Source organism: Calonectris borealis, chromosome 1, assembly GCF_964195595.1.
Source record: "Calonectris borealis chromosome 1, bCalBor7.hap1.2, whole genome shotgun sequence".
In the NCBI taxonomy this organism is placed as follows: Eukaryota; Metazoa; Chordata; class Aves; order Procellariiformes; family Procellariidae; genus Calonectris; species Calonectris borealis.
Window position 1 is genome coordinate 87,189,260 of NC_134312.1, and position 19,434 is coordinate 87,208,693.

General features: G+C 55.3%; 1 protein-coding gene across 1 annotated transcript; it reads left to right on the forward strand.

Annotated features, from left to right (window-relative positions):
• Nucleotides 1-9,265: 9,265 nt before the first annotated feature.
• On the forward strand, nucleotides 9,266-10,899 carry PIANP (PILR alpha associated neural protein). Its single transcript, XM_075169766.1, has 5 exons — nucleotides 9,266-9,282; nucleotides 9,433-9,998; nucleotides 10,157-10,238; nucleotides 10,494-10,721; nucleotides 10,878-10,899. The coding sequence occupies exons 1-5, from the start codon at nucleotides 9,266-9,268 to the stop codon at nucleotides 10,897-10,899; spliced, it is 915 nt and encodes a 304-aa protein (XP_075025867.1).
• Nucleotides 10,900-19,434: the final 8,535 nt, after the last annotated feature.

The window sequence follows — 19,434 nt, forward strand, 5'->3', positions numbered from 1 at the left end:
ATTTTTGCATTTCCATCTTCTTTCCATCACCACATCACCCTCACTTTAACACCTTCAGAGTAATACTTTATACTTAGTGTCACTCGCGTATCCTCTTTCCACAGCTACCCAACTGCTCCTCCATCAGCCCACCTGATTCCATCTCTCCCCTCAAATTTCCCTGTAATTTTACATTAGCTTTCCTTTGAGCCCACCCCATCCAGAGTACCTCCAGCTGCCACTCTGCTTGGCTAAACCTGTGCTCCAAACCAAACAAGCCATTCCTTTTATATCACATCAGAGTGATGTAAGAGTGACATCAGCCCTTGCATTCGCTGTTCCCATCACCTCAATGGCTTTCCTGACTCCCCCCACATCTCCCAGGGTTTCCTTGGTCCCTGCAACAACCTCCTCCTTGTTCTTTCTCATATCTCTGGCTCCTTTTGCTTCTTTCTGTAGTTTTGCTCTTCAGGGGGATTTTCAGCGTTTGCGTCATTTGGATTTTCGCCCTTTAACTGACCTTTCCCCGGTTGAAATTTCTCGTCTGTTTTGTGCTTCCCAATTATACTAAACACATTCGTCAGGATTTGAAAAGGTCAGAAAGAACCCATGTGGCTGATATAGCCCCTTCCAGAGCTTTCCACCCTCCGCCACCCTCGGGTGAGAAGGCAGGAGGAGAAGCGCAAGGAGCAAGACAAGCTGAACGCCGGCTCGTGCCGCACCACCATGTCTCCGGCCATGTCTTGGAATGAGTGTGCGAGGGCTCGCTGAGCGAGCTTTGCACAGATCGTTTGTACAAGTCCTGGGAGGGCTAGAGATGAAAAGGCTGGAGAATGTGATAGAAGCCTGGATAATCTCTGACATAAAGCCCCGTGTACGTGAGGGGAACAAAAGCCGGGGGGCTCAGACGTGTGCACGCCTGTTGACACACAATGGTGCTGCGTCTCACACAAACCCAGACCGTGACATCTCCCCTGTCAGCACCGTCCTCCCACGCCCCGACCCTCCAGTGACCATAAGCCTTAACACAACTGCATCCCCGTGCCGATATGTCCAAACAGACACCGACATTACTCCCAAACACATGAAAAACCTGTTGACTCTCCCACATACGCTCACAAAAACACACGCAAGACTCAAATGTCCCGACACGGGAAAGCTCGGATCAGCCTGGTTCATTAGCGCGACAGCTCACGGGAGGCCTGACGAAGAACAACGGACTCAGCCCTCTCAGATGGCTGTCCAAAGTTGGCACGACTTGTTCCGGGCACCCTGCCGTGCTCAAGTTTGGTCCTGTGTGTCCATTTGTCATCTGTGTCCATTCTTGGTGCGGCGCAGGTTGCTTTGCAGCTCAGTGCTGTCTCTACTATTTCTTTCTGTTTTTTCCCAGGGTCAGTCACAGTCTTTCGTCATCGCTTTATGATAAAAAGTTTGATTGTTTCTGAGGAAATTACTTTCTTGCTTCCTCATATTTCAGACCCTAGAGTGGAAACTGTCTTTCTGCCATTGACTTTCTTCTCTCGCCCATTGGTTGCTCAGCTGCTCCCTTCTGATTTGGACTGTGCTTTCTGTTTGGTACTTGATGGTGGAGGGAGATCTTCCCTGTAAAACAGCCGGCCTCTCAAAGGCACATCAGCTTCTTCCTTTAATTTTGCTGTCACATCCCTACCATTTCCAGACACATCCCATCGATCCCCGGCAGAAACGCGCTTGGGGAGACGTTCAAATGACCGGGGTCACCCCTCAACGGGGAAACCCACCTCGGACGGACCCCCCCATTGCTCTCACAGCACCCGTGTGTCCCACCCGGCCCGCGCGTGGGCAGCTTGGCTCTGCCCGTGAGGCTCGATCCGACCCCGCCGCCCGCCCGCCCGCCCGCCCGGGCTGCGCCCCGCCGGGGGCACCCGCCTGCCGCCCCCCTGGGGCCCGAAGCCCGGGGATGATGGATGCGGGGCTGCGGGGACGGGGGGCGGGACCGGCGCGGCGGTGAGGGGCGGCCGGGGGGTGGCATCTCCCCGAGGGGACTGCTGCGGGGCGGAGAGGCGGGGGGCGGCGGCGGCAGGGGTGAGCCCGGAGGGCGGCCCGGGGGAGGGGGATCCCCGGGGGGCCTCCGCCCCCAGGGATGGACCCGTCCGGGGGTGGCATTCGCCGGAGCGAGCTGGAGCGACGGGTCCCTTGGAGACACCTCTCTCCATGGCAACCTAATCGCTTCCTGTGAAGATCCCGAAATAACCGGCGAGACGGGGGAGCGGAGCGGAGCGGAGCTGAGCGGAGCCGAGCGGAGCGGGCAGCGGCGGCGGGGAGGCGGCGGGCGGCGGGGGGGCAGGTCCGGCGGGCGGCGGGCGCGGGGCTGCGGGAGCGCAGCGCGGCCGGGCAGGGAGCGGGAGGAGCCTTCGCACCCGGCCGCCGGGGCAGGGGGCTCCCGGGCCGGGGGGACGCGGTGTCCCCGCCCGGCCGCTGCCCCCCCGGCCGGCTCCCCCGGCGCGCCCCTCGGGCTGCAGCGGGGCGAGGGTGCCGGACGCGCCCGTGCCAGCAGCCATGGGGTTAACGGGAGGCAGCGAGCGAGAGAGACAGAGACGGAGAGAGAGAAAGAGGGGCTGGACCAGTCCTCGGCAGCTGTTTATTTCAAGGCATCTCTCGCTCCCTCTCTCTCAGCCAGGGCTCAGTCTCATCAAACCTTCCTCCTCCTCCTCCTCTCCTTCCTTCGTCCTGGCCATGAGAGGCACCGGCAGCAGCAGCTGTGTTCCCCCAGCCCCCTGCTCCGCCGCCCCGGCTGCGCCCCACTCGTCTCCCCGCAAGGTAAGTTCATCCTCTCAGTCCGGGCTTGGGGGACGGGGTGGGGATGGGGCTGCAGGGGCGAGGAGCAGGGAGGGATGCGTGCCGTCTCCAAGTCATCTCTTCCCGTCTCCTTCCCTGTGTCCTTTCTCCCCCTTTTTCTCTCCCCACTCCCCATCTAGGTGCTCTGTCTCCTTCTAGCCGGTTGTCTCCTTCCCCCCCTCCCCCTTCTCCTCCTCTTTCAGTCTGGGGCAGGGGATGCCCGAGGGGCTGGGAGGGAGGGGGCACAGCTGAGGCATCGCTGCCTCTTGCCCTCCAGCTCTGGGCTCCATCACAGACCTGTTGTGCTGGAGCACTGGAGCCTGCGCTGAGGAAGGCGACTTCAGCCAAATTGGCGCAGCTGGAGAAAGGAAACGGAGAGGTCAATCCCTCCTCTTGCCTGGCCAAGGGTGCACCATGCAGGAGAGAGCAATTCAGATGTGGAGACTCAGCACCTGAAGCACTCGGATGCCCGGGAACAGTAGGAAACTGGGAGGCAGAAGATTGGCAGACTCATGACATGTATTGCAGGCAGGCACTAGATGGCAGGGGACCGGTATCCTAGAGTGCTGCTTGGAATGGGGCCACACTCACAGTTCCCAAATGCAGGGAGACTTAAGCTCCGAGGACCATTGATGGGCTTCACACGCCCATTCCCTAGCTACCAAAATGTCCAAATGCATCATCACCCTTCCAGCCCCGGATTCTGCCCCAGCCTAGGATTTCCATACCCAGCCCATAAGTGCTCGCCCTGGTACCCTGGCACAGGAATTCCCTCTGGCAGTCACCGAACGCTGCAGGACCCGCACTGACACAGGGCGAGCAGTGTCAGCCCCTCCGCGGTCCTGCCGGATCCTTCTGGGTGCTGCCACCAACCCTCTCAGCCTCAGACACCAGGTAGAGCAGCCTGACGTGAGCCACTGCATTCAGACTGCCAGCCCCCAAATTCAGCCCGCTCTGCGAGCTGTCGCTCCTGGCCCCGTGCACAGCGGGAACTCCTTCCCCCAGATGGGCTTGGCATCTCCCACCCCAGGGTACCAGCATTCGGATTCACGCTCCCAGCTGCCAAAACTCCTGCGAGTGCAGCAGAATTACCTCCCTGGAGCAGCTGCTCTGGGATTCCTCCCTTTCCCTGTCCCCACCCAGCCGAATACAGCAGGACGTATATATAACCCTTTTTCACCAGCACCAGGGTTCACGCTTCCTGCTGCCAAACCAGCAATGACTGCATCTCTGCCTCTTGGACCATGAACTCTGGCTCATGGCCACTGAGAAAAATATAGGTGTGGGGTGCCTGGGGCACCAGGCAGTGTGTGTGGGGTCTCACTGCCAGTGCCTAAACTCACTCCACTGGATGCTCGGAGATAGCTGCTGGGTTCCACGGTCCCAGATCACAGTCTCGTATTGGTAGCTGTCACCGTAGCCCTTAATGCTGGCTGGGAGTTAAAAAACGACAGCCAAGCTAGCATCCTTTCTCTGCGAGGAGACCTGGGTCCTCCTCAGGTTTGTTTTGATTTTTTATCACTATTTCGAGTGGGATCGTTGCTGTGGGGGAGCTGGGCGAAGAAAGGATTTGCATGAAGCTCTCGGTGCTGCGGGGTTGCTAATGGTGAGCGTTATTTCAGCCGGCAGTAAGTTTCATAATCTTGGCCCAGCTCCTGTGAATGGTTTGTGCCTCAGGGTCATGAGCCTCTTTCCCCTTCTTCCATTCCTTCCCCCTCTCCCCAAACTGGTTAGCAATTTCATTGTTCCAGTGGAATATATCCATCATGTGAGGTCATCGCTGCATAAGGAGAGGTGATTGATTGCTTAGGTCACTGGGGCCTGTCCCATGCTGGGCTTTGTATGCTGGCTTGGAGACCTTGAACCGGACTCTGTGCTCAAAGGCGAGGCGATGTGGGGTGCAGAGGGGCACGGTGATGCATTCCCGGCAGCTTGAGTCGCCGAGCAAACAGACTGCTGCATTCTGAACTAGCTGGAGCGCTCTGAGAGCAGACGGCTTCATTCCTAGAGGCACAGTATCACAGCAGTCAAGCTCGAGATGTTACAAAAATACAGATAGATCATCATCTGCTAGCCGAGCCAGACAGAATCGGGTGCAACTCTTTTCCCATCCCCGGATGGAAGGAGACTCTACCCGCTTCTCACTAACACGGTTTGTGTGTGCTCGGCTTCATCCAATTGCTCTTCAGTCAGAGCTGCTCTCGGCTAGGCATTGAGAAAGCTGTGAGATTCTCAGATTTTAAGGCCAGAGGGACCATTTTGATCATTGAGTCTGACCTACAGCAGAGCACAGGCCAGAGAATTTCACCAATTTCATTTCCTGCGTCAAGCCCATAACTTCTGATTGAACTGTAGCGTCTCTTTCAGAAATACGGCCACGCGAAGGCTCCAGGCAGTAGGGAATACACCACCTGCCTGGGTGAATTGTGCTAGCGTGTGACCCTCTTTATTCATCGTATTGTTCCTCATTTGAATTTGTCAAACTTCAGCATTTTGGAACAGAAGGTTACAGATTGCATTTGATGCGAGGGAGCTACAGCGCGGGTATTGCCTGCACACGGCTGGCACCTTGGCTCTTTTATTCCTGTGACGGCTTTTATATTTGGATAGGATTTATCTTTGGGACCACGGTATACAAGAGTCCCGGACACGGAGAAGGAGTTATCGGCAGCAAATCCTAGGGCTTCGCCGGGGCATGGTAGCATCTGAACTCTGGAGCTCAGGGTGTCATGTCAGGGTTTAGTCTGTGCTCCCTGCTCAGAGCAGGAGTGCAGCAGGCTTTGCTCCTAGCCATTAGTTAGGATGTAAATTCCCAGCCCCCTTGGTGAACTGGGATACCTGCTTTGGGGCATGGCTACCAAGATCTGCTCTCTCACGTCCCAGCAGCGGTGAGGCCGTGCTGCGGGTGACTTACAAAGAGGGAGGAAGCACAGCTGGGTCCCTGATGCTGGGGAACAGCAGTAGGATTTGTGCTTCCATCCTGCAAATGCAATGAGAGCAGCTCCTAATAGATGAGCCCCAGGGATCTCTGGTCTGGACCAGTAGTGGGGTCCCTATGCAGTAGCGAAGAGCAGTGTAATTCTTACTCACGGCTTTCAAGCACCAAGATTCACAAACTAAGCTCAATGAAGTGCCCTGGGGAAACAGCTTTGTCATTCACACTCTGTCATCTGCGCATCACAGGACTGGAACACTGTGATGAAGGCTCTGTACCTAGAGTGAAAATACACAGGTCCATCTTTGGACCCTGGGAGTAGCCCTGTCCATTTTTATCACAATTAGACCTGGGAAACAGATCTGAAAGCAACAGCCATGCCATGTGGTACTGGTGCAGAAATCCAGTCTCTCTGCTCTGGCACACAAGGGCATCTTGAATGGTGTAAGGTGCGTGGATACTGGGATTTATACGTCCAGCTAGTAAGGGCATTGACGTCCCTTCCTCCTCTCTGAAGATCTACCAGTTTATTCAGCATCTGCACTGGGAGCTGCATGCAAAGCCAAATGAAGGGCATTTGTTACACTTGCCCTCCAACGCAGCAGGGTCTGTGCCCAGGACACAATCCCCACTGCCGGTGGCTAACTGCAGAGTGCCCCAGACACGCTTTATCTGTTGCTTTGTCAATAAGCCACAGAGACATCCATGCTCTATTTTGAACATGAGTGCTCCACACACAATGGAGTCCAGCCCTCACTGTTGGCACTTCCACCTGAAATCTTCCTTTGCTCTCATGGCATTCATGCCACGGGAGACACCTCTGTGCTTCTCCCAACTCTTCCACAAGCATGCCTGGGTGTGCTAGTGCAGGACACGCTCTCAGTTTCCAGCCACGATATGATTAGCAAACCAGAATGTGTTGACTGAGACCGACTGACATTGCCTCATTCCTGCGCTCACCTGGAGCCACCTTTGGGGTAGGGACACCGGGAGTCACCTGCTCTTCACCGTTGGCAGCAGGACCTGTGCACAGCAGTGTCTCAGGTCTGAGGCTTACACCCGATGTCCAAGCTGTCATTTCCTCAGCATTATGTGTACACGAGGAGGCCAGTGCTGGGGCTTACTCCTTTCCTTCAGCTCCAGTTACAGCCGTTACCTGCTCCGTAGGGCTGAAATTCAGACTACCGGGTGTGAAAGCAATGCAGGATTTGGCTCTGTAGAGTTTCTTATTCCCAGGCTTTAGACCCTGGGAATCCATGGGCCAGGGTGCTGTTGCTGGAGCTCACAATCTCAGCCAAGAAGTACAGTGAGGTCTCCATTCTAAGCCATCCCAACAAGCGAGAGGAGCGCAGTGAGCTGGGTGACCCACCACACTGTGCACCTACACCCAGGCACGTTTTTGCCGGCAGAGCCATCTACATTAGGAGGAGTGCTAGCGGCTACACGTGCACCCCTAACGTACCACACTCCCCTGTGGGACTGGCACTGAGGTCTACCTGCACTTGGAGAAGATCTCCACTCCTGGGGTGGCACTGTCCAAACCCACATCTCTTGCTGCCTGATGCAAAACAGCCCGCAGCCCCTGAAGACCAGAGCTGTAACTGAGGACGCTGTGCCACAAGCAGAGCAGGCTCTTCACCCCAGGGAATTACTGTCCCCTGGTGAGTCCCAGGCATGGCTCCAGGCACTCCAGGCCACCTTGAAACCACTCGGGCGGTTTGTGTGCCCCCGAGCCTGGGGACTCACAGAAGGAGGTCCCCGATGCTTGGAATTCCCTCCCTTTCCAAAGTCCAAAAGAAATTCTGTCACAGATTTGTGTTGCCAGACACGGTCTTCCATGGCATCGTGATCATAATCCAGATGGCCAAGATCTCGCCAGCCTCTGGCTTCGGAGGAAACTTGCTCTGTTCTGCTGCCTCTCTGCAGAGCTGCATTTTAATACTGAGTCCCCTCCAAGGCTTAGAGGTTCAGGAGCAAAGTACAAAGAAATGCTGAGAATAGCTGCTCTTTTCTCCTCATCTTCATCTCAGGATCCCTCCAGAGACTGATCTTACCCTGGAGGGAAGGGCAGGGCACATTAGCCGACAATTCCTTTTTTTCTGTGAACTTTGTTTAAAAATTTAACAGAAGGAAACTAAAAATATCCCCAGTTAATGCAGCAGGAGCTAGACAGTTACTCACTCTTGGGTGCCCTTCCTCCCAGCCCCTCTCCTCAGGTCCGCATTAGGCGCATGAGTCCCCTTACCACAGCAAGCACTGGGCTCTTCCCTCCGCAAGAGGAAACCTCCCATTCCGGAGGGGCTGCCGTTTTAGGGCTGAGCAGGAGGGGATGGCAGTAACCCCTTGGGAGCCGGGAGGTGCAACACAGCTGGTTCAGGGCTGGGGGTGCAGAGTTGGCCTCTGTGTTGGCTCCCTTGGCCAACCATCCCCGTTTCTCCATCCCGGCAGCCACAGAAGGGCATGATCGTGGGTTGTCAGCATTCATGCTTTCCCCTTCACGATGAAGGAGCGAGCTGAATATCTTGAATGATTTTTTGTGTGTGTGTGTGCGTGTGGTCTTTGTTGCGGAGAGGATCCTGGGTCAGGCACATAACAGCTCACCAGGGAAGGGCCAGCGCTGCGCCGTGCCCAGCCAGGGAAAGGGGCAGAGGGCATGAAGGGCAGCCATGCTACCGCCGGACTGATGCCAGAGGGTGGCGTGCGGCCGGTGCAGAAATCCAGCCGGGGGCACCGGCCCTTACTCCGTGTTACTGCTGCTGCCTGGTGCTGCTCGGTCATGGGAGGTGGGAGAAAAAGGGGAGGAATAGGGGAGAAAGGGAGCGACGGGACAGTGCAGAAGATGCTAGGACAAGGAGTGTGGGAAGGTAATTCCATGTTAGCTAAGAGGAAAGTAAATACTAAATATTTGATAGGCATATTTTTGCTCTTAAATTCTTTAGTAAGGACGGACTTTTCTCGCTGATTCACTCTCTCTTTCTCAGTCTTCTTGGTTTATCACTCTTGTGCTTCCCCTTTCGCTCCCTCACTCTGGCACACAATGAAGAAGCTTTTTTTTAATAAATGGATTACACTCTACACTATAAATAAACACAGAAATTAAGATTCCAACTTGTTCCAGTGATAAGCAAAGAAAGATGTCGAATCCCCCTCTCGGCCCTCAGACAGGAGAGTCCCCTGGGGAAGCTGCGCATGTGCCTCTGCACGTGTGCTCCAGAGATTGCTCCTTGCTTTTGTGTGCACATGCTAATGTGCGTGTTTCTGTGGGGTGTTGGGGTCGGGGGGACGATGCACCTCCATGCAGGAGAGCATGCAGGCATGGGGGGCGCGAGAGCAGGAGCGGGTGCACGTGTGGGTGCACGGGCGCCCCGTTGCCCTGCCCGCCGGGGCCGGGAGCTCGCCCACGGTGGCACACACTGCCTCCAGGGAGAGAGCGGTCGCCCCTGGGTGAGCGGATGCTGACAATTCTCCCTTTTGGTTCCCAGTGAAGAAGATGAGACAGGATCCTCGCTGAGCAAAGACGCTGTTGCATCTGAGATGGAGCCCAGTGCCTGGTAGGTTCACAGCTTCCCACGTTCGCCGGCGACACGGGAAGACAACGGGAGCGTGGGTGGCGGGCTGCTCCCGGCTGCGCCGGGCTTGGCCTTTCGACAGGAGGGACATTTCAGATAAGGCTCTCTTCTTCCCCGCCCCCCGCCCCGCAGCAGGATGCCTCCACTCCTCTCCTGCATCCACTCCCTGCAGCTTTGGCATCTCCTCCTCCTGGTCTCGGCCGTCCCTCCTCCTGGCGTCTGGTCTCTTCGCTCTCGGGGCCCGGCGGCCGCTCGGCCTCTTTGCGCCCGTCGGAGCCCCTCAGCCTCGCGGCCCATCTGCATCTGGGACAGGACCTCGCTGCCGGAGAGGGATTCTCGCTTCGCCCTGCCGCGCCAGCGGGCCCTGCCCCCCCGGGGGGGAGAGCTGCGGCACGTCGTGCGGCTGAGGCGCCAGGCGGCGGGGGCCCGCCCTGCCACCCCCTCCGGATTTGAGGACGGCATGCCCTCCTCCCAGTACCCCTGGGCCATCGTGTGGGGCCCCACGGTGTCGGATGAGGACGGAGGGGACACCAACTCGGCCAACCCAGGCTTCCCACCGCTGGGATACACCTTTGTCTCGCCACACGGGATGGCAACGGCACAGCCCAACTCCCACTCGCTCCTGCACAACGCGGGACTCAACCTGCGTGAGACCCCGGCCACCCTGCGGCCCTTCTTGTTTGGGCCCCGGGGGGAAGGTAAATCTGCCCTTTGCTTCTTTCACCCCCCGTCCCCGCAGGAGCAGCTCCTTCTGCAAAATTCACGAGGGCCCAGCAGGAACCTCCCCTTGCACCGCTGCTCTCCGGGGACCAGTGGGGGTGGCCATCACACCCTCCTCTCCCCCTCTGTCTCGTAGGCGTGGACCCCCAGCTGTACGTCACCATCACCATCTCCATCATCATTGTCCTGGTCGCCACCGGGATCATATTCAAGTTCTGGTGAGTGGGATTTGGGCCGGTGGAGGCCGTCACCACGCCGGTGTCTGCAGGTGGGTGGGCAGGAGGACTGTGGGCTTGGGACCCATTTGTCCCAAGGGTGCGGATCTGGTGCTGCAAGCCCTTGCGAGGTTTGGCACGTGGCCGAGCTGGGCTCTAACGCTGAGCATCGCCGGGTCCCACAAACCTCTCTGCCATCGAGGGCTGGGGCTTGTCTGAGGGGGTACTCCTTACCTCACCCCTTGTCTCTCTCCAAAGCTGGGACCGTAATCAGAAACGCCGGCGTCACTCGGGGCAGCAGAGCGGTGGCAGGCAGCAGGAGAGCCAGCAGCCCCTCACGGACCTCTCCCCCACCACTGTCAGCATCCTGGGGCCCTATGGTGACTCCCTGGCCCCTACGCCCGAGGCAGAGGAGTCCAGGCAGGGCCAGGAGGGTGTGGAGAAACTGGGGGGCCACGGGAAGAGCACGGCCTTCCAGCTCAACCGGTGAGTGGCCGGTGAGCGGCCGGTGAGCCGGGAGGGGAGAGGGCGGGGGGGGACAGGCAGGCTGACGCAGGGCAAAGGCGCCGGTTGCTTAGCAGGGGCGGTGGGGCGGCGTAAGCGCCCGTCGCTAATTAATTTCCGATTCCCTTTTCCCCCCAGAATCCCACTGGTGAACCTGTGACGCTCACGGGAGAAGCAGAGCTGGCTCCCCCACCCTCCTGTCACAGCCGGCGAGCGCAGACTCCCGCCGCCTCTGCTACCCCAGGAAAAAACAACCTCCTTGTGCCACGGCCCGCCACCACCATTATTAACTAACTCCACCAGGATGTGCCTGGGCAAATGGATGAGCTGGGCCTCCTTAGCCTCCTGCTGGGGGAAGGCTGGGGACCCCCCCCCACCCACGCAGGACAGGGTGATGAGAGAGCAGGATGGTGGGAGGGAGGACAGCTGGTGGTGGTGTGAAATCTTGGCCTCCCCGGCCCCTCTCCTAGCACACACGCAGACACACACACACACTTGGATCTCCGTGACTCTCTCACCAGTGCATGCCTGACATCGGGGTAGGCAAGGTGGAAAGGCGTACCCCTGTCCCCGTGGGCCCTGACCCCTCTGTGTGTCCCTTCCCATGTCGTGTGCTTTGAAGTGAATGTCTGGAGTTCTGTGGCTGCAGGATTGCCCACCGGGGCTCGTTCTCCCCTGAGCTGGGACTCGGGTGGTGGCAGGTTCTTCTGTTCCTGAGGCCTTGGCCCTCCCGAGGGTCCCAAGGGTGGGTGAAGCTTGGGCAGAAGAGGCTCACACAGCATTTGGGTCCCCTCAGCAACCCATTTCCTTGAAGGAAACATTACCTCCCCCCGAGATGGAAGATATTCACGTATTTCCATTTTTTTTCTGCCTAACACTCCTCTGTTTTTTCTCTTCAGCTTGTGTCTTTCTTCATCTCTCCATCCCCAATTTTTTTCTCTCGGTTCCTCCCTCCTGCCACTTCTCTTGCCAGTTAAAGTTGGAAAAGGTTCCTTTAGCTTTCCAAATGTTTTGGTCTCTTGGAAGCCTCCTTGCTGTCCCCCTCCACCCCCTCAGTCTCCTTCAGCAAGGTTTTTCAGAAGAACATCAGTCTATGGTGATGTTCTTCAGAAAATCTGAGGCGAAGCCCTCTGCCCATCATGTTATTTAGCAAGCGTCCTGTACGTTGGGATACTGCCGAAGCAGCTAAAGCATGGCATGCAGATATAGCTGGGCACAAGGAACTTGAGCTTTGCTGGGCTGAGGTAGGAATTGCTTTCAGACACTCATGCCACAGGCAACAAGCAGCAGATGTGATTCTCTGTGCCTGGGTTAACAAAGAGCAATTTAGAGTTGGCCTTGGGAACTTTTGGAAGGTTGCCATGTGCTGCTGGTAGGGCTCTCCCGAAACGCAAGGTGACTGGAGACCCACGAGGCAGCGCTCACCAAGGGCATGAGAGAGGGGATATCTGGGGTACCAACCTTCGTAAGTGTATTGCCCCAGCTGGTTGGGAACCAAACCCAGTGGTACAGGTATTGGTGCAAACTGGTTGCCTGAGCATGTACTTCGGGGCTGTGGGTGGTCTGTAGGGCAGGCAGCCACATTGTTAGTTACTTGTGCGAGCAAGATCAGTGCATCTCAACCTCTTCCTGTGTGTGGACCCACGGGTGTCACTTTGAGGAAGCATGAAATGGCAAATTTCAGCTTAATGATAATAGTTGGTCTCCCTTGGCTTTTGTGGACACCTTCAAAGTAATTCACAGACCTCCCGTTGACAGCCACTGAGCTGAAATGATGCAGATTTAGGTAAGGTTGCCCCTATACTGTACAAACACCTTTAGCTGCTGGACTGATGTGGCCAGAGACAGGAAACTCACCCACAATTTGAAGGCCCTTATGCACCATACAAGGTCTCTGACAAAAGTCATCTTGGAGAAAAGGAAACGACCCTTTCATCCTTTATCTCTGCAGTAAAAGCCTATTCTTTATAGGACAAAGCACAGGGAGTTTCATAAGAGGCCATTTACCCAGCTGAACTATTAGGTGATCTCGGGCCCCATCTGACTCACCGTGAAGGACATTTAAATGAGAGTGTAAACTGCAATAAGCTTTGCAAAAAAACAGTAGAGATTTGGAGAAAATGACAGGTCAAATAAAATTACTGGCTTATTAAAAGCACAGAATGGCTGAAAGGTGTAGGCGGAAAAGGACTCTGGAGGTCTCTAGTCTAAGCGCAGTTTGAGTCTCCACTTATAGCAGGGGATATTATTGCTTTAGCGTAGATAAATCTATTACTGAGCCTTTTCCTTATTCAGGCTCCGTTCAAGGCTTTGGTGGACATTCAGGCTGCAGATGGACAGAGAAGGGGGGCAGACGGCTGTTCCTGTCCGCTGCCCCGCTCACCACTGTCCCCGCCAGCTGAGGGCCGCTCGGGGCTGTTCCCCTTCTCGCTGGCACATCAGCGCTGGAGAAGACCATCTGCAGGCAATCTGCAAGAGGCTGCACTGCTTATTGCTGGCAGTTTACAATATAATGCCTTGAACTGGTTTAAGTAATCTTCCAGACCAGATTAATTAGATTGCTCTTTGATCAATAGCGCTTGTTGAAACAAGGCCAGAGTTTAGACTCTACCACTTCAAGGGCTGTCCTTGGACTTTCCCTTTCTACACGCTGCGTGGAGAGAAGGTCTGTAAGCAAGTGGCAGGGCACCGCAGGAGGCGTAGTGAAAACATTTTCCAACACTTGATGCGGGGAAGCCCGGTGCTTTGCTGGCCAGGCTTTTGTAAACCCTACAAAAAAATCAGATTTCGGTGTTTTGGGGTTTTTTTCCTCCCTTTAACGTGTCTTTGTTTTTGTTAAAAGTATCTCCAGGGAATGAAGCCTTTCACAGATGCTGTGGTAAGGGGGAAGCTGAGGAATGCAGTAGAGAAAAATCTTACAATGACAGAAGCTTGGATATGCTGAACATCTTTTCCAAGACCAATTTTTCTAGCCAAATATGTTTTTATGACAGTCATTCACTCTCTCACAAAAAAACAGGTTAGATATGGGAAACAACTTCATTGTCCTGCCCAAACTTTCATTGCTACATTTTGTCCCTGAAACAAAACATTCAAAGCACATATGGACACACAAGCTTCTTCCAGTCAATAAATAATCTCACTGGATCTGTTTTCCCCATGGCTGGAGCCTTATAAACCATCTTCCCCTACGCAGACTGGAGCCAAGGCCTGCAGTCTCTTCCCTGGCCCAAGCTAATATTCTGTGAGATGCGCACACGGACGGGTTGACAGCACCATGTACCAAGCCAGGGCAGAGGCCAGCACCTTCTCAGTTACAGCCCATCAGGTTTCCCTGTCTTCTAGGTGACTGGAGGAGAAAGATCTGGATTATTTTTTTCCAGTGGAAATTTTACAAAGAGAAAGGTGAGCGGGGAAAATGACTGAAAATTTTTGTAGCCTTGGACTGAGCCTGCCCAACATTTCTGTGCAATTAAAAGGAAACGTCCAGGTGGGCTGGGTGAGTTGAAGGCACTGTGTCTGTGCTGAGCTCCTGGAGGGACGTGGCTTTGTTAACGCAAGGGTGGTCCCTCTGGGAGCGCAGTGGGAAGGAGGGAAGGTCTGGGGGAGAACCTCTCCCCTCCGCCTTGTATTGTTTCAGAGAAGGAACTGGAGTCTTGCTCTGTTTACCCAGCAGCGTGGCATGACCACAAGGTCAAATCCTGCTTGGGCTTTCCCATCTGGTCGGTTGCAACTGGTAGGCAGGGGAGCAGACCTCCAGTGTGTGCTTCCACAATGCTCCTTCGGTCCAGTTTACAGGGACTCACAGCCAGCCAAGCATCCCATGGCTTCAGAGAGGGCTATCTACCTCTTCCTCAATGGCACCTAAGTGCCCTTGCAAATCTGGTCCCTTCATTCCCCACTCCCTTTCCCAATAAGGAAAAATGCTTGGAAAGGAGTTAATTCCCCACAAGTTCTCAAACACGATCACCTTCAGACTGCTCTGAATTAAACTGTGGCACAGCCTTAGAGCCAAGTCCTGCAGCACAAAAGCCCTGGGCCAAACTCCAGCTCCCCGATTGCACCCCCGCCAATGTCTCACTGTAGTCCTGGCCCTACCTTGGCAAGACCATAGAGGGGGGCCCCCTTCTTCACCGACTGCTGGTTCTCTACTCCTTTTTCTCTGTTGTTTTCCCTCTCCCACTGTTTTCCCACTCTCCACTCCTGTCCTGTACCATGGTCTCCCTCCCAGTTATCTCTCCGCTCCTGCTGTTTCGCTCTCCCCACTCCTCTCTTGTTCTCCCTTTGCCACTCAGTCGCGTTCTGCCGCGGGTCCCATCCTCCCCTCCGTCCTCCCTCCTGCTTCCCTGCTCAGTCTCGTTCTTCCCCCTCCCCTGCCCTTGTGCGCTGTGATATATATTTTTGTAGGATTTCTCTTCTCCTCGTGGTGAAATATTCAATTCTTGTGGGATGTTAGTTTCAACATTTTTAAATAAACCTTTGCAAAATACTGAAAGCAGAGCTCTTGCTGCTGTGGAAGAGGCTGTAATGGAGATGTCAGGGTGGGACGAGAGGGACTTCACCCTGGGCAGACGCCTGTGGGACAGGGTCTCAGACATCTGGCATCCCACAGCCTCCTCTGGAGGGGTAGATAGGGCGATTTGGCCCCACGTCCATCTTGACTTGGTCTCCTTGCTGGCCAAAGAGGCCCTTTGACCATTCTCATGCATTTCCACAGGAGGTGGCCCCTGATGGAGAGGCCTTGCACAACCACTTCTCCACCCAGAGCGGCTGTTCTGCCTCCCAGCCGTGCTTTGGGGCTGCTTGTCACACGCCGGTTTTTGCTGGGAGCCAGGGTGGCCGGGAGAGGTGAGAGAAGCTGAGGGGAAGGGAGGGAGATGGAGCGATGCAGGCGCAGAAGCCTCCCTCACTCTGTTCCCCGCGGCTGCCTCCGCAATTTCTATTTACAGCCCTGCTGCCTCCCCTCCTGGCCACAGTGCCGCTGCCGTTGCTGGTTTCCAGGGCTGCTCTGTAATTAAGCATCCTTGTCTGCTGAAACTCCCCCACTTTGCAAGCTCCGGCAGCGATCGGTGCTGGGGCAGGCACGAAGCGGGTGCTGGAGACCAGCACTAGACACGGTGGCTGCTCCGAAGGGCCGCTCCCTGGCAATGGTAGGAGGATTGCCGGGTGGTGGGGATGGTCCCCGGCCCCTGCTCCCTCTGCCCGCTCACTGTCCGAGTCCTTTGGGCACTGGAGGTGTCCCTGCTCCACTGCTTTACTGTCAGAGGAAGGAGCAGGCTCTTCAGCCCTGACCTGACCTTGGACTCTGTCCTGGGGACTCTTCCCACTGGAAGGACCCAGGACCACCTTCTGCCCTAGGGCCAGACCCCTCCACAGGCACCCTGCCCTGGACAGGATCTCTGAGGACTGGAGGTGGCCCCAGGCCCATCGGAGAGCAGACACACGCCTGCAGTGGCTGTCCCAGGGCATGCACGTGTGAGAGGCTGAATGGCACCTCTTCTGCCCCTGTGCTGAGTGTGGGAGGAGGGAGTCCCTGACCCCTGTTGCTTTAGGTGGCTGGTCACCTGCCCCCCCGGCTGATCCTCCCCAGTCAACCGCATAAGGTGGCTCTGGGGCTGGGCAGGCTGGAGAGTCTTGACTGAGGAGGCGATAGATTCTCACTGTGCTGAAATTACAGACTCGCGTACTCATCGGTGCAGTGAAATGTCTTGCACAAACCTCATCTGCTTCCAGCCAGAGCTTCAGTCCTTCCTGCTGACTTCTCTGTCATCAGATGCTTTTCCTCCGGTGCCCTCTCAGCAGAGGCTGAGGCTGCAGGCACTCAGTCAAACATTCCCTTTCTTCAGCAGGGCTCGCTCTCTGCCTCACAGGAGAAGCTCCACGAGCTGCCCCTTTTTTTTCTGGCTTCCTGAAACACTGACTCCCTGATCTAGTCCCTTCCCATCACCACTCCCCACTACATCACTCTTGCCCACCTGCCCATGTTGAATTCCCACCCTTCCAGCCTGGTCCCAATCCTGCCTCCTTCCCCAGTATCTCCCTTCCTTCCTAGTCTCCAGCGTTGCCTCCTTTGCCAGCATCTCCCCAGCATCCTGTTCTCTGACAGGGAGCTAGAATGGGGAGCTGCATGCTGAACGAGGACAGCAGAGATGGGAGGAATGGATGCGATCATTTAAATCAAAGAAGAATGCCTAAAAACTGTACAACCACATCAAGACACATGAAAATCACCGCAACAAGTGGTCAAAACCAAGCATGAGGTATTGCTGACCACTGTGATTTCCCGGGAAAGAGAGTACTTCAGAAAAACATTATGAAAACATCTCCCAAAGCTGGGATTCCCTCCAGCTAAGTGCCTTCTATAACCTGCAATAAATTATCCCATTATGAAAAAAAAAATCAGGAACTGTCAGCTGCAAGCGCCTGTCAATTCAGGGATTTGGCAGCGAGCTAGAGCGCTTGCTTGCCTCCCCTGCTCAAGGAGCTTCTCTAGAGTTGGGGCTGGAAGTTAGGACTCCATATGCTCCAGGTCTGCCCTCCTACCCGGGCCTGTCCTGTTGGTTATCGCCACTTTGTGTGCCTTCGCAGCGTGCCCTGCGAGAGAGCCGGCCCGACGCTGTGGGCACGAGGGTAGTGGTGGGAAAGCACCCGTGGAGCTGTGGGCATCGCTGTGCTCCCCAGTGCCACAGTGTGGACTGGGCACAGCAGCATGGACGAGCTGTGCTAACTCAAGCCTCGGTGCAGAGGGGACGGACAGCTTAAGTTAGTGGTATCTCCGCACCCTGCTAAAGGGAGGTGGCTGTGTAGATGGCCATTTAATTAGGAGCAACGCACAACTTGAAACTGCTGTGAAGAATCACCCTGAAACAAGCAACCACTCATTTCAGCGTCACGTAAAGGAGTTGAGTAGTTCCCTTGGTTCATTCCTGCTTTAATCCTTGGAGGCAGAATTGAATCGTTATTGAGGGCTGCTGTGTCTCCGAGTGCCCATTGCACTCAGTGAATAATAGACCATTCAGTGACGCATTCCACATTGATCCAAAGCCCAGCTTTCTCTGGGAGTGACCAGAATACAAGCAAAACCATCTTCAACTTCAGATCAATCCCCACAGGGGATCTGGCAGGGAAACAAATGCCAGTCTCTGCTCCGGGGACCTGTCCTGCTCCTAGTTAGAGCTCCAGTGGCAGGAGAGCAGATGCTCTAGGGCAGCCAGTCTAGTTTGAAGCCCAGACTTCGTCAACGGATGGACATACCGCGAGGGTTCAACAAACAAGCAAGCAAACAAGCCTGGGGAGACTCATTTTCTGAATGTCAGAGGAACATAGTGTGATGTCTACAGTATGCACTGGTCAAATCTGCATTACAGCCTGGCCTGGCTGAAGATATGGTTGGTTTCCCAGTTAGTTTGCCTAAGGAAGGATGCTTGGACAGGCATCATCATTCCCTCAGGTACCATCCAAGCTGTGGTAAAGTGACCTAGAAAGTAGGAGCTTTTTGAACCCTTCCTAAACCAAGGGGCAGTCAGAGGTGGGTGCCCTCTGCTAGTGTCAGGGGAATCAGCCTAACCAGGCTAGTGCACTGTGAATGCACACAGCTTTGGCTGAATGTGTTCATTAACCAAAGCATAAGTGCAATGGTTAAACACACCTACAGTGGAGGCTTGTGCCAGTCTCATTACATCGATTCAGACCCGTCTGGTGACACCAGGATGAGTTATTTAAGCCTGAAATTGTTTCTCTCTAATGCCTTTTTCTGCTTTGCCAATTCCTTTCTTATGTGACATGTTGCATGTGAGTGAATGTCACGCAAATGAGGTCCGAGGCTCTGCTTAACGTTACTTTGTGTTGGCTGGATACGCAGCAGGAGCTGTAAGAGGTGGCAGAGATTTCCCTTATTCCAAGCATCAGGGCCTCTGTGGCAAAACTGAAGACCAAAAAGTCCCGGCTAAATGGGGGTTTCTTGTAGCTACTCATGTTGGCCAGCTTACTTGTAGCTAACGACACGGGGCAGTAATTCCAAGTGCAGCAAATATGAGGAAGAGACAGTTTTTCCCCTGGTGCCTGCAAGTTAGAGGAGGGCTGGGATGAAATGGTGACTAAGCATAACACTGCCTCTTCCAGGGTTTTGGTGACAGTTCTTTGCTGATGCTCAGGCAGTCCTGTGGAGAGAAACAAATTGCCTAACTAAAATACAAGGAGCTGAAGCTGTCAAGCACAGGCCTTAAAGAAGAGAGTTATGAGGGAGCAGGAACATAAGAGAGGACAGGAAAAGCAGGGTGAGGAGAGAGTGGGCAGAACCAGAAATTGGGGCTAGGATTAAAAGATGGGGCAGCAAGGGGAAGTAGGGTCAGAGGAAGGGATCAGGATGGAAATTTAGAGTTAGGGGGCTTTAAAGGAGCTGGGTAAATGAAGACAAGATGGGTGAAGCAGCTCACGGGTATCAGGGTGCTGCTGATGCTGAAGCCTTTGTTTAGCCTGACCCTTGTGTCCCAGCTCCCCCGATCCCCGATCCTTCCAGTTGTCTCGGGAGCAGCAACCGGATCCCCCCCTGCCTGCCTCCTGGGGAAGGAAGGGGAAGCAGAGGCGATTGTACACTCATGGCTCAGCCCTCAGAGCTCAGCCTCACTGCTGCAGCGCAGACCCAGCCCACACGTCAGTTGCAGGATTGTCATAAAATGTAGATCAGGGGGTGAAA